Raw genomic sequence first — 15,820 nt, forward strand, 5'->3', positions numbered from 1 at the left:
CCCGAGTCAATAAACACACATCCCCTCCATTGTTACAATAGCCTGACAACTCAAATAGACATCTCTGGAGCAGCTGCAAGCACTTTTCCACATTTATAAAATAAATACCATGTTCTCGGATTATTCCCAGTGTGAACGGAGCTATAAAAACTTTATTGTTCCTTCTAAGATAAGCAGGGACTTGGCTGGCGCCATGGAGATCTGGTTTTGTGGGTGGAAATAGGAATATTTTACTTGAACAATCGGTCATATAATAAACTAATAAAAAGTAAACAAAAGGATTAACTTGAGCACTTAGTCTATAAGGGAACGTACATAAACAAATTTAATTGCCAATGAGAAATCTGTCATTTGTGTGGTCCATACATCAGTCTCAGAGGCTGGTGAAACTGCCAACAAAAATAATCGGTCATGGTTTAACGGATTTGTTTTGCTTTTTATTCAGTTCCAACCATTTTAACCATTTCAAGGGGATTTATAGTCACTTTGACTACTCATGGATAACATGTTTGCACAGGAATCCTGACTCTCTATGCTTATCCTTTATAACAAAATGCAGTTCCAAGATGATTTATGCATTAAAAATATTTGACTAGAAAGACTGAAGATAGGATTGGGCAATCTGCCTTGTCAATCTCTGAAGAGGAGTCCAACATGGAATGGGACTAAGTTTATGGATTTGGATTTACTTGCACTAAAATTCACGCATGTCTGGGTTACTCTGCGTTTTGGTGGATTTCAAGGATCAACATGTCTTAGAAGATGCATATTGACAATTGGCAGAGGATACTCAGAACTTTAGATCTACAATCTCCCCCTCAAATCAGGCAAGTAATTGTTGATGAGATGGTGGTGGATAGTTTACGTGGAAGCATGCTCCTTCCTGTTGCTACTAACACAGGGCTTCTATGTACTCCAAACACAGAGGCCAAAGTATTTCCATATCATCCCTAATGCACCATCTCCTCTTTGAGCAGTCATGGACTAAGTGTCCACAGAAGTTAGTGAGTATGTTATACATCTTCAGGGAAGCTTTGAGCACATTCTTGAATCTTTTTCTCTTTCTACCTGATAACTTCCTCCCTTGATAAGTGGACAGAGTTAATGTTTGTTTCAGAAGTCTGTGTTGGTCATATGAGCAGTGTGGTTTGTCCAACATGGTTGGCTGAGAGTAACTAGGGCCTCAATGCTGGGGACATTGACCCCGTAGAGGAAGCTAGTATTGGTTCACTTATGCTTCCAGTAAATTTTGTGCATTTTGGAGGTACAGCTTCGGTGGAATTTTTCCCGGACCTTGAGATGCCTGGTCCTGGTAGTTCCAAGGTTACTACTGAGCATAAAAACAGCAAATGGCATTGAACATTACAATTACTAACCATGGCACAATGGCACAGTGGTAGAGTTGCTGCCTTACAGGCCAGAGACCTGGGTTCGATCCTGACTATTGTTCCTGTCTGTACAGAGTTTGTACATTCTCCCCATGGGTTTTGCTCCGGTTTCCACCCACACTACAGGTTTGTAGGTTAATTGGCTTCGGCAAAAGATTGTAAATTGTCCCTAGTGTGTAGGATAGTGTGTAGGATAATGATAGTGTGTGAGGACCGCTGGTTAGTGCGGACTCAGTGGGCCGAAGGGCCTGTTTCCGAGCAGTACCTCTAAACTAAACTAACCAATCGAAGCTAAACCTGCAGTTCGTTCCAGAAAGGAAAATAAGGAGACATCTAGCTTTGGTAAGATCTTTGTACTGCTTGTTGAATGGAGCAGATCCATAACTGGAAATGTGGGAGCATGGAGGTTTCTGAGGGGGACATTTAACTGTCCATCTGCTCATCTTCTACAAAGTGGGCATAAAGTCACACCTCTCATCAAATTCACTGTGAAACAGGGGAGCAGTGCTGCCGGAGCTCACAGGAGCGCCGCTCCGGCACCTCTCTAAAAAAAAAAACTAAATAAACAGCGGGGAATTTTAACTAGCAGGGAATTTAACAGCGGCAGCTCCGGCACCTAAAAGATTAGCACCGCAACACTGCTGTCAAACTACTTAAAGCTTCTGATTAAAGGCTTCCCTACCATCCTTTCTTCATAATTATAACACCTTAATGAATCTCAACCAATTTTTGCCCAATGCTTTTATAACCTTCTTGCAATGGACTCTTTGGGAAGATGAAATATCCCAACCACTAATATGTTGGAAGAGGGATACTTTGTCTTGCATTTTTTACATTTTGTTACAAATCCAAGGGTTTGCTAATTGTTTTGTGATTTGTACTTCAATATCCTGTTACACTGAATCATTTATATCACTTCTCATCAAAATTGTTCTCTTCCTCAACTCTGCGAACATGTTTTCATTAAAACATTCAACACTATATGTTACTTCCGCACCTTGTGCCTACTGCCAAAATACTTTTAATCAGATCAATTCCTCCCACAGGTTTTCACTTCAAATGTTTGCTCCCACTGACTATTTTCGGTAGTTCAACTGCTCCTCTCCTCTGAGCTGGTTTAGTTGCCTGTCTACAAAAACGTGCTTCCTCAGACCTTCCAATGTTACCATCGTGGGCAGAGAAGGAATCACTACTCAATCATAAATTACCATGTGTCCAAGGAAATGAAAGAGGTGATTTTTGAACCAACCTCTCTGACCGACCCTTCTCTCTGGCGAGCCAAGTCTTTAAGCTGCTCGTTGTGACGTTTAACCTCTCGTTCATGTGTGGCCACTGCTTCTTCAAACTGGCCTTGGAGGTCCTTAAGGTCACCATTAATGTTGTTAATAGTATTCTGGAGAAAACAAGATGATAGATGATGATTTGTTCCTCTCTTATTCATCAGAGAAGGTTTTAATGCACAGGAACTCCATTTTATAACATAGAATAGTTTTTGTAAACTGTAAAACACATAAAATGCAATTCGCTGATCACTGCACAATGTTGCTTTGAGTGATTACATAATCAGATTAATGTAATTGGATTTAAAATCACAGAAATAGACATGAAAGCAAATGATTGTTACCTTGTCCTGCTCCTGTTGGTTGTGCAGCTCGCGTTTCAGTCGATCGATCTCCATGTTTGAATTACTGAGCTCATGTTGAGTGTGGCTGAGTTTTTCTGACAGGATATTTTTCTCTGACTCTTTAAAATACAATGCCTTGAAAATAAAAAAAATGGTTGCTCACATTATTGGGATCTGTGCAGGCTGATAACTTCCAATGAAAGAAAATGAAGAATTGAATTGTGTATTGGAGCACCTTGTACAATTGGGAAATTCAACATGTCCCTAACTCACTCTTAATAATTTCTACATATGCACCATCACAGCTGGGTTCGGCAACTGCTCGGCCTAAGACCATACGGAATTGCAGGGTTGTGGATGCAGATGCAGCCAAAACAGCCTCCCTCATCAACTCCACCTGCACCATGCTGCCTCGATAAAGCAGCAGATGTAATCAAGGACATTCACACCCAGTCGTTCTTTTTCCCTCTCCCTTCTGGCAGAAGATATAATAGCTTGAGAGCATATACCATCAGATTCAAGAACAGCCTCTTTCCTGCTATAGTTAGATACTTGAGCACACCTCTCAAATGTTAAGGATTAGTTTTTGATCTCCCAACCTACATCATTGAGGCCCTTATACGTTCTCTGTAGCTGCAACACTATACTCTGTATTTAGTATCCTTTTCCATTTGTACCAACTGTTGTATTCATGCAAGTTTTTTCACAGTATCTCAATACACATGACAACAGCAAACTAATACTAGATACACTGATACCTTTTTCTGGAAAAGTCATATTGTCCACAAGACAATATCTACAACTTCGGTAGATACACAGCAAATTAACAATTTCAGCAAACAAGTGGAACTTCAACCCAACAAGGATTTTAGACTGTGATTCTATCACAAGGTTAGACTTGCTTTTAACTTATTTGTCTTAGCTAAAGAAATAGATTGTCCAAGGTGGACTGGAAAAGCAAGCTTAGAGACAGGTCAGTATATGAACTGTGGAAGATATACAAACAGCTTGTTCAAAGGATTCTGCAAGAATGTATCCCAACTTGAAAGAGGGATTTCATGATCTTTTGAAGGCTTATGGTATTCCTCCTCGTCTCCTGAGAGCCATTGAGGATATGCACTTGGGCACCATGGCCAAGGTTGTCACCCCGGATGGTGAGAGCAAAGTTTTCAAAATCCTCACGGGGGTGTTACAGGGACATACCGTGGCACCCTTTCTCTTTGTCATTGGCCTTGATTATGCAATAGACAATAGACAATAGACAATAGGTGCAGGAGTAGGCCATCCAGCCCTTCGAGCCAGCACCGCCATTCAATGCGATCATGGCTGATCACTCTCAATCAGCAATGCGGCAGGCGCTCAAGGAACACGAGGACCTCGGCTTCACAATCACCCCAAGGCGTTCGAGAAGAATCGGGTCAGTCAACTTGTCAGACCTCGACTTCGCTGATGACATCGTCCTGCTGTCAGACCAAATTGGGGAGGCACAGGAGCTGCTCGCCAGGGTCGAGATGGAGTGCGACAAAGTGGGCCTCCACCTCAATGCCAAGAAGACGGAGTACATGGCGTTCAACGGTGGTGACCATGAGCCTCTTAAGACCGGTGGCGGTGCACCCCTCAAGAAAGTGGAGGACTTCAAGTAACTGGGAGTGAGGATGCAGAGCTCGGAGATTGATATCAAGGTCTGGAAAGCTCTCGCGTGGAAAGCCCTCAATAACATGGGGAAAATCTGGACGTCTCGGAGGTCTAAGGGTCTCAAACTGAGATTCTTCTATGCAACTGTAGAGACAATATTATTGTACGATTGTGTGGCATGGACTCTCACTCGAGCACTGTCCAAGTCTCTCGATGGTATCCCGAATGCCCAGAAAAGTTCAAAATATCAGGTTGGAGGGGCCACATCACCAACGCCCAGCTCTATGGGGAGATTCCACCTTTGACCAAGAAGGTCAGGTCGAGAAGGGTGAGGCTCGCTGGTCATTGCCACCGCCATCCAAAAAATACCAGCAAACAAGGTTGTACTGTGGGAACCCACCCATGGAAGACGGAACCTGGGACGACCAAATAAGATGATGCTGAAGACGTTGATGGAAGACGCATATGTAGAGGCAAAAGAGGAGCTGGCCAGCTGTATGGAGGACAGAGATGTGTGGTTAGTTCTTCACCGTTCCCGTTAGAAACCAGCACCACTGCGTCGCTAGTGTTTTTAACGATTTTATTTATATTTATGATTTTTTAACGATTTCATGACAAAGAGTCACAATCTGTGATTATCAAAGAAGGTCAGGATGAATTGATCATTGTCTGTCACATAGGAACCAATGGATTGCAACAAAAGGTCAGGTTGAAGCAAAGTAACTAGTAGAAGCCCAAGGATCAATTTAAGGCCCTCCATTGTTTACTCTTTACATTAATGATTGGAGGAAGGATGGGAGGGCACACGTAATGAGGGCTGTGATCCTACACTGGGGTATAGATAGGTTGAAATGATTGGGTGAAAACCTGGCAAATGGAGTTCAATGCGGGGAAGTATGAGGTCATGCACTTCAGAAAGGGGAATCAAAAGATGGATTCTTATCTGAATGGAGTTCTTAGGGGTCATGGTGTTCTAGTGCATGAATCATAATACCAAGCAAGTAGGTTGAACAAGTAGTTAAGAAGACCCTCACACATTTAGTTCACCTTTTTGTTTGGATGTAGTCTAATGATTTTTTCTGTGACCCTGTTAAATTTAAAGGGAGCACAGGAACCGAGGCCCAAGTGAGCTGAAACGGAGTGCGGGATTCAGGGCACCAGGGAACTGCATTATGTGGCACATTTAACTGGTATTTCTAGAGAATAGAAAGAAATGTTGTTTCTAGAGAATAGGTAAAAGGATATCTTGACAAAATATATTGCTAAGCAGGACTCTGAATTTATATAAATTGTTTAATTTACTATTGCATGAGTCACGGCCAAGAAAGGAAACAGACAATAGACAATAGGTGCAGGAGGAGGCCATTCGGCCCTTCGAGCCAGCACCGCCATTCAATGTGATCATGGCTGATCATTCTCAATCAGTACCACGTTCCTGCCTTCTCCCCATACCCCCTGACTCCGCTATCCTTAAGAGCTCTATCCAGCTCTTTCTTGAATGCATTCAGAGAATTGGCCTCCACTGCCTTCTGAGGCAGAGAATTCCACAGATTTACAACTCTCTGACTGAAAAAAGTTTTTCCTCATCTCAGTTCTAAATGGCCTACCCCTTATTCTTAAACTGTGGCCCCTTGTTCTGGACTCCCCCAACATTGGGAACATGTTTCCTGCCTCTAACGTGTCCAACCCCTTAATAATCTTATACGTTTCGATAAGATCTCCTCTCATCCTTCTAAAATATTTAACAATTCACGTAAAAGTTGGAAAAAGATTCTCTGACAGGCTGTGCTGCATAAAACAATAAGAGAATTGAAAAAAGCTCTAACATGCATGCAATCCCATGCATAGTGTATGTCAAATTATTTCATTTTTAGTAGCTTTCCTTTGTCTAGTAACGAAGCCCAAGCACGTAAATCCCAAGGAATATCTTCAGTCTGAAGAAGGGTCTCGACCCGAAACATCACCTATTCCTTCAATCCAGAGATGCTGCCTGTCCTGCTGAGTTACTCCAGCTTTTTGTGTCTATCCAAGGAATATCCCTCTGTACTGTAATTTGTATTAGCCTCGTGGTCTAATCCCATCAATGCCCTTGCAATTCACTTTACGACCCCTAAGGAAATCAAATTTGCTCAATACCTGCTGTTTCTTACTCTCTGCCTGAATCAGACTCTCATCCCTCTCTTTTTGTAAAGCAAGAATTTCTTCATTCAGCTCCTCTTTCTCTTCCTCAAGGCGATTGACTAGGTCTTCACGTTCCTGTTGAAGGTGCTGAATGGCTTCATCCTTCTCTGCTGTCAGCTCAAGGCGCAGCCGATCCTGTGGACATAGAGTGAAAGTTATACCGAAGAATTGTGTCGTTTTTCACGATCCACATTGTTCAAAAGCCAGCTTTTGTTGCAATATATTTGATTGGAGTTATCTATTCAGTCTTTACAGTAGCTCCTCCTTGATGTAACAACTTTGAGTCCCGTTCCGTTCCATACTGATTGGCATCGGAGTGCCTCAAATATTAACAGCTTATAAAGAAGGCCTGGACACACTGTATCTCATTTGCCATTAAGAGCAGTAAACATTACTGTAGGAATTTTTGTTAGGAAATTATTACGACTCCTTGACGAGATTGGTTGCAAGTGGGTTGCAGATAGCTTGAATAAGTAAGCAGAATGTTATAATGGAGTGGATTGTGCATTGCCTTTGCTCAACCCAGATGCAAAACCTGACATTCAGCTGATGACTTCATTAAGCTGCTGGGGCATGATTACCACATACCTTCTCTTTCTGAAGTCGTTCAACATCCTCTTCATGAAGCAGCTGCTCATTTTTCAGTGAGGTCTGGATCTCCTGTTCCACCTGACCCAGTTTTTGCTGTAAGAAGTCCTTGTCTCGCTCAACGTTGATTAGCTGCAAGTCCATCTCCTTACGGACAAGATCAAGCTCGGCTGAAACAGCACAAAAAGGACAACAGTTAACACATGTGCAAGCACAATTCTACAACCGCCTATGGTTTCTGACAGGTGTGCAGCGTAGCTGCGTGCAGTAGACAGGAGTAACTCAGCTGAGAATGGATAAAGCTGATTATCAGTCAGTAAACTATGCTACTGTGTGAAAAAGGACAAAACGTATCCCTCGACAGAGGTTGCAGGTACTAGCGGGGCTTGTCTCCAGGAAGAAAGGAAATGTTTGCATTAATATCTTTAATCACCTCGGGACATTCCCTGCTTTTTACAGCTATTGAGGTAAAGTCATGTTGCAATACAGGACAGGTGGTGAGCCCACTCTAAGGTCGAACAAGTGGTTTGACTGGAGCAGATATGGTTTCTCACCACTGGCTCTAGAAATTGTGGATGCATTGGTGATCATTTTCCAATGTTCCATAGATTCAAGAACAGTTCCTGTGGATTGGAGGGTAGCTAATGTTATCCCACTTTTTAAGAAAGGAGGGAGAGAGAAAACAGGGAACTATAAACTAGTTAGCCTGACATCGAATGGTGGGGAAGATGCTGGAGTTAATTATAAAAGATGAAATAGTGGCACATTTGGATAGCAGTAATAGGATCGGTCCGAGTCAGCATGGATTTATGAAGGGGAAATGATGCTTGACTAAGCTTCTGGAATGTTTTGAGGATGTAACTGTAAAAATGGACAAGGGAGAGCTAGTGGATGTAGTGTACCTGGACTTTCAGAATGCTTTTGATAAGGACTTAAATAGGAGATTAGTGGACAAAATTAGAGCACATGGTATTGGGGGTAGGGTACTGACATGGATAGAAAATTGGTTGGCAGTCAGTAAACAAAGAGTAGTAATTAACGGGTCCCTTTCAGAATGGTAGGCAATGACTAGTGGGGTACCGCAAGGCTCAGTGCTGGGATCGCAGCTATTTACACTATACATTAATGATTTAGATGAAGGGATTAAAAGTAACATTAGCAAATTTGCAGATGACACAAAGCTGGGTGGCAGTGTGAACTGTGAGGAGGATGCTATGAGGATGCAGGGTGACTTGGACATGTTGGGTGAGTGGGCAGATGCATGGCAGATGCAGTTTAATGTGGATAAATGTGAGATTATCCACGTTGGAGGCAAGAACAGGAAGGCAGATTATTATCTGAATGGTGTCAGGTTAGGAAAAGGGGAAGTACAACGAGATCTGGGTGTCCTTGTACACCAGTCACTGAAAGTGAGCATGTAGGTACAGCAGGCAGTGAAGAAAGCTAATGGCATGTTGGCCTTCATAACAATAGGAGTTAAGTACAGGAGCAAAGAGTGTAGTTGTACAGGGCCTTGGTGAGACCACACCTGGAGTATTGTATGCAGTTTTGGTCTCCAAATTTGAGGAAGGACATTCTTGCTATTGAGGGAGTGCAACGTAGGTTCACGAGGTTATTTCCCGGGATGGCTGGACTGTCATATGTTGAATGAATGGAGCGACTGGGCTTATATACACTGGAATTTAGAAAAATGAGAGGGGATCTTATTGAAACATGTAAGATTATTAAGGGATTGGACACACTAGAGGCAGGAAACATGTTCCCGATATTGGAGGAGTGCAGAACCAGGGGCCACAGTTTAAGAATAAAGGGGTAGGCCATTTAGAATGCAGATGAGGAAAAACTTTTTCACCCAGAGAGTTGTGAATCTGTGGAATTCTCTGCCTCAGAAGGCAGTGGAAGTCGATTCTCTGGATGCTTTCAAGAGAGAGTTAGATAGAGTTCTTAAAGATAGCGGAGTCAAGGGATATGGGGAGAAGGCAGGAACGGGGTACTGATTGTGGATGATCAGCCATGATCACGGTGAATGGCGGTGCTGGCTCGAAGGGCCGAATGGCCTACTCTTGCAACTATTGTTGCAAGAGTAGGCCATTCACCAATGGAATGTTGGCCTTCATAACAAGAGGAGTTGAGTATAGGAGCAAAGAGGTCCTTCTACAGTTGTACCGGGCCCTGGTGAGACCGCACCTGGAGTACTGTGTGCAGTTTTGGTCTCCAAATTTGAGGAAGGATATTCTTGCTATTGAGGGCGTACAGCGTAGGTTCACTAGGTTAATTCCCGGAATGGCGGGACTGTCGTATGTTGAAAGGCTGGAGCAATTAGGCTTGTATACACTGGAATTTAGAAGGATGAGGGGGGATCTTATTGAAACATATAAGATAATTAGGGGATTGGACACATTAGAGGCAGGAAACATGTTCCCAATGTTGGGGGAGTCCAGAACAAGGGGCCACAGTTTAAGAATAAGGGGTAGGCCATTTAGAACGGAGATGAGGAAGAACTTTTTCAGTCAGAGAGTGGTGAAGGTGTGTAATTCTCTGCCTCAGAAGGCAGTGGAGGCCAGTTCGTTGGATGCTTTCAAGAGAGAGCTGGATAGAGCTCTTAAGGATAGCGGAGTGAGGGGGTATGGGGAGAAGGCAGGAACGGGGTACTGATTGAGAGTAATCAGCCATGATCGCATTGAATGGCGGTGCTGGCTCGAAGGGCTAAATGGCCTACTCCTGCACCTATTGTCTATTGTCTCTTGTCTATTGATTGATATGACTACGTATGGACCTGGTCACTGGGCAGGACTGCCCTGCCTTTCATCAGGTTCAATGTGTTCTCCTGTGAAGCAACATGGATGTTCCCCATCTAGAGCTAATTTCTCCTCAACCGCATTCATCTTCCTTTGCATTAACCACAAGGCCCACTTCAAACCAGTGCTGTCTATTTCATTTGAAAATGTGCCTAAATTCCTGAGTTCAAATTGCTTCTGTAAAACATGCAGAGTTGTAGGAGGATCAATCCTTGTGGAACACTTCCCATCTTTTTTCACCTAAGGCCCTATATCTGACTACCTCTCCTGTCTGTTTACTCTTTTGATTATCATATCATATCATATCATATATATACAGCCGGAAACAGGCCTTTTCGGCCCTCCAAGTCCGTGCCGCCCAGTGATCCCCGTACATTAACACTATCCTACACCCACTAGGGACAATTTTTACATTTACCCAGCCAATTAACCTACATACCTGTACGTCTTTGGAGTGTGGGAGGAAACCGAAGATCTCGGAGAAAACCCACGCAGGTCACGGGGAGAACGTACAAACTCCTTACAGTGCAGCACCCGTAGTCAGGATCGAACCTGAGTCTCCGGCGCTGCATTCGCTGTAAAGCAGCAACTCTACCGCTGCGCTACCGTGCCGCCCATTGGTTATCATTGGTAACCATTCTGAAATTCTCCATAAATGTAACAGGCATTGGTCTTAGTCATGTCGACTATACATTATTTAATCAATGTCCCTTAAAAATGTAAATACATGCACCTTGCATTTTGTGCGGGGTGTATATGCTTGAAAAGCCGCGCCTTATTCAAAACGCGTAAATTAAACTTATACCCGACTATGCTGACAGCAGTAAATTTAAGCGCGTTATTCCAAAAATACGAGCGCGTAAATCAAGCGTTGGTACTAAAGGAACAAGCATGTTATTTCAAAAACGCATAAATCAAGTACACTTAAAATGTAAGGTGCCTGTATATTTCATCTCCCACCCTAACCGTTTACTACTTTTTCTGTCACTTCTTTAAATAATTCACCAAGGTTGGTCATATATGAAGAGCCCAAAGAAGGGTCTCGACCCGAAATGTCACCGATTCCTTTTCTCCAGGCATGCTGTCTGAACCGCTGAGTTACTCCAGCTTTTTGTGTCTATCTTTGGTCATATGTGATCTTGTCTCTTCAAAGCTGTGCTAACCATTCCTTATTATGTTTTCAGTTTCTACAAGGCTGTCAACTACAACTTTAATAAAGACAACTCTTTCTACCACCAGTGCTAAGTCAACTGGACCTATCGTATTCTGTTGGATCTTCTACTTTAAATAAAGAAGTTGTTCCAGCTGTCAGCAAAATCTCTGGAAAATGAAATTATATATATGTATTACATTGCCTCTGGTACCTTTCTGTCAACTTCTTTTAATATACTTGGATGTAATCCAAACAAGGTTTTTCTTTATCTTCAGATTCTTTATCAAATATCTCTCCCTTTCCATTATATCCTCCTACCAACTTCAAACATTTCACATCTTTTCTGAATATCTGTTTAATATCAAATCCAAGACATTAGTCTTCCTGGTATACACCGGCTGAGCAACTCATTAATATTCTCACTATCGTTACTTGTGAATTAATTTTTGTGCTTCCCTCATTTTTTCTTTACATTAATTTGTCTGTGGAAGATTTTACATATCTTTTTTATATTCTTTGAAGAATTAATTTTGACATTTTTCTAAGTTTTTTAAGCTTAGTGAATTATTTTATGATCTCTTCATTTTATTTTAAATCAATCTGCTGCATAATGGAGTCATAGAGTCAGTGATACAGTGTGGAAACAGGCCCTTCGGCCCAACTTTCCCACTCCGGCCAGCATGTCCCAGCTATACTAGTCCCACCTGCCTGCGCTTGATCCATATCCCTCCAAACCTGTCCTATCCATGTACCTGTTTAACTGTTTCTTAAACGATGGGATAGTCCTTGCCTCAAATACCACCCCGGTAGTTTGTTCCATAAACCCACCACCCTTTGTTTGAAAAAGCTACCCCTCGGATTCCTATTAAATCTTTTCCCCTTCACCTTGAACCTGTGGTCCTTGATTCTCCTACTCTGGGCAAGAGACTCTGTGCATCTACCCGATCTATTCCTCTCTTGATTTTGTACACCTCTATAAGATCACCCCTCATCCTCCTGCACTCCATGGAATAGAGACCCAGCCTACTCAACCTCTCCCTATAGCTCACACCCTCTAGTCCTGGCAACATCCTCATAAATCATTTCTGAACCCTTTCAAGCTTGACAATATCTTTCCTATAACATGGTGTCCAGAACTGAACACAATATTCTAAATGCGGTGTCACCAACATCTTATACAACTGCAACATGACCTCCCAACTTCTATACTCAATACTCTGAGTGATGAAGGCCAATGTGCCAAAAGCCTTTTTGACCACTTTATCTACCTTCCTACTCGACCTTCAAGGAACCATGCACCTACACTCTTAGATCCCTCTGCTCTACAATGCTCCCCAGAAGCCTACCAAGCAAAGGTGTAATGTTGCTTGATGCATGAAAAGGTGTCATAAGGATACGATGTAATTGGGTAAATGGCGCAAGCAAGGACAATGCACTATTGAATGAGAAACAAAATAAGTACTAATTTGCACCTGGCCTAAAAGTGCTATGTAAAGAGTTAACCCAGTGGCCATTATTCACACGTGAACAACCAAAGAAATTTGCCCCCATATAAGTACACACACGGGCATGCATGTACCCACATACAAAATACACACTTTTAGATGAAAAAACACAAATAATCACCTATAAGAGACTCCTTCGCAAGCAGAATGGTTTGGTTTTCTCCCTCGAGCTGCTCCTTGCGGGACTCAAGCTGTACAACAAGCTCCTGAGCGACGAACAGGTTGGTCTCTAGTCCTTCCTTATCTGCCCTAGAAAGTGCAACAAAATAGAAATACGCAAGATCTGAGTTGAAGGACAGCATGCAATGTACGTGATCTCTCGGTAAAACATGCGTGCAATGGCAATCAGGACTGATCTGCAGTTGTGAGCTATCTATCAGATACAGATTGATGTAGAAAGCCTTACCTCAGTTCGAGGACATGGAAGTAAGTTTACATTTCCGTTAGTGAATATTGTGATTAACATCTCAGCTCGGATCTCTCTGTGGGGGAGGGAGAGGGGGTAAGGAGAGGGGGGGGGGGAGGGAGAATCAGGGGGAGGGAGAGTGAGGGGGAGGGAGAGTGATGGGGAGGGAAAGTGAGGGGGAGGTTGAGTGAGGGGGAGGGAGAGTGAGGGGGAGGGAGGGAGAGTGAGGGGGAGGGAGAGTGAGGGGGAGGGAGGGAGAGTGAGGGGGAGGGAGAGTGAGGGGGAGAGTGAGGGGGAGGGAGAGTGAGGGGGAGGGAGAGTGAGGGGGAGGGAGAGTGAGGGGGAGGGAGAGTGGGGAGGGAGGGAGAGGGGGAGGGAGGGAGAGTGAGGGGGAGGGAGAGTGAGGGGGAGGGAGAGTGAGGGGGAGGGAGCGAGAGGGGGAGGGAGGGAGAGGAGGAGGGAGGGAGAGGGGGAGGGAGGGATAGGGGAAGGGAGGGAGAGGGGGAAGAGGGGGAGAGGGGGAGGGGGGAAGAGGGGAGAGGGGAGGGGGGAGTAGAGGGTGCTGCACCAATGCAGGAGAGGTTTTGGCCCAACGGGTCCATTTTGTCCAGTGACCATTAAAAGTCATTTGTAATCTCAAATTGGCGAGAAACGGTAGGTGCCTCTTGCCCACTGATGTGAATTACACCAGCAATGATCAGGCAGCAATAACTGACAATTCAATGCATGGCCACTCCCTTCAATGTTGCTTTAGTTAATTGCCATTAAGAGGGTCTTCAATAAGCACATACAGGGAATGGGGGGGGATATGGATCATGTGCAGACATATGAGATTAATTTACCGAGGCATTATGTTCAATACAAACATTGTGAAGTGAAGGGCTTGTTCCTGTGCTCTGCAGTTCTAGGTTCTATGCTCTTATAATGAGAATCCAACATAAGAATTTTACTCACTGAAACACATGAGCATTTGGAAATAGGAGGATGAGTTAATCTCTTGGCCCTCAAGCCCGCCGTACTATTCAGCATGATCATTGCTGATCTGTTTTATGGGTCAAAACTTGGAATTGGCAAAAAAAAGCTCCTTCCTTGTTTCTTGTGGTTCTACAGGCCAGGGGCAAAGGATTGTACTGATTTTAAGATGTCTGACATCATGCAAAGGGCAACAATTGTAATGAAGTGTCCCTCTAATTGAAGCATTCAAGGAGAGTGTACAGTTTCAGAATCCCCCACCTGAGGGCAGCCATCTCTTCAGACAGTGCTCTGCTCTCCCTCTCAGCAGCTGTCAGCTGCACCACCAGGCCGGCCTTTTCCTTCATCATCTCTTCTTTCTCCTTGCCGGCCCGAAGGAGTCCAGCACTCTGGAGTTCTCTGTCCCGCTGCGCCTGAGCCAGCCGCTCACTCAGGGACTGCTTCTGCCGATTCACCTGCACAGGGCAGAAGAGCAGAGCAAGATGAAACAAACACCGGGACCTGGCACAGAGATGCAGGATGCTGGACGATCTCTGAAAAGGGAATGTAAGCTCAGCACTTGAGCTGCAATTTGACCAAAGGTTACAGTGATCAGGTCAACCTGAGGAATCAAGAGTGTTATGTCAATGGTGCTGGGTATGAACTGGAACAATGAAATACATACCTGCCCCACCCTCACAAGCACTTTAGATACAACAACACCACCAACAACAACACCACCAACAACAACAACAACAACATCACCAACAACAACAACACCACCAACACCAAAAACACCACCAACACCACCACCAACAACAACAACACCACCAACACCAACACCACCAACAACAACAACACCACCATCAACACCATCAACAACAACACCAACAACAACAACACCACCAACAACAACACCAACACCACCAACACCAACAACACCACCAACACCAACACCACCAACACCAACACCAACAACACCAACACCACCAACAACACCAACACCATCAACAACAACACCACCAACACCACCAACAACAACACCACCAACACCAACACCACCACCACCAACAACAACACCAACAACACCACCAACAACACCAACACCACCAATAACAACACCAACACCACCACCACCAACACCAACAACAACATCACCAACAACACCACCACCAACAACAACACCACCAACAACAACAACACCACCAACACCATCAACAGCAACACCACCACCAACAACACCAACAACACCACCACCAACAACACCAACAACACCAACACCAACACCACCAACACCACCAACAACAACAACACCACCAACAACACCACCAACACCAACAACACCACCAACACCACCAACAACAACAACAACAACACCACCAACACCACCAACACCACCACCACCAACAACACCAACACCACCAACACCAACAACAAATATACATAACGTGAAAACAAGGAACTGCAGATGCTGGTTTGCAATAAAAGACACAAAGTGCTGGAATAGCTCAGCGAGTCAGGCAACATGGATAGGTAACATTTCATGCTTGGGCCCCTTCTTCAGACTGAATAAATATACAATACATTAGGA

At 43.9% G+C, this 15,820-nt stretch overlaps 1 protein-coding gene across 1 annotated transcript in view; it reads right to left on the minus strand.

Moving 5' to 3' along the window:
• Nucleotides 1-15,820, minus strand: part of LOC144599067 (uncharacterized) — a 227,982-nt gene that overhangs the window by 60,770 nt on the left and 151,392 nt on the right. Inside the window, exons 18-23 of the mRNA XM_078409791.1 lie at nt 14,512-14,705; nt 12,994-13,121; nt 7,417-7,586; nt 6,784-6,963; nt 3,013-3,147; nt 2,638-2,781 (exon numbers count right to left, since the gene is read on the minus strand). Coding sequence (XP_078265917.1) covers nt 2,638-2,781; nt 3,013-3,147; nt 6,784-6,963; nt 7,417-7,586; nt 12,994-13,121; nt 14,512-14,705 — 951 coding nt within the window. The remainder of the gene's footprint in view (nt 1-2,637; nt 2,782-3,012; nt 3,148-6,783; nt 6,964-7,416; nt 7,587-12,993; nt 13,122-14,511; nt 14,706-15,820) is intronic.

The sequence above is a fragment of the Rhinoraja longicauda genome, chromosome 13, assembly GCF_053455715.1.
Source record: "Rhinoraja longicauda isolate Sanriku21f chromosome 13, sRhiLon1.1, whole genome shotgun sequence".
Taxonomy (NCBI): domain Eukaryota; kingdom Metazoa; phylum Chordata; class Chondrichthyes; order Rajiformes; family Arhynchobatidae; genus Rhinoraja; species Rhinoraja longicauda.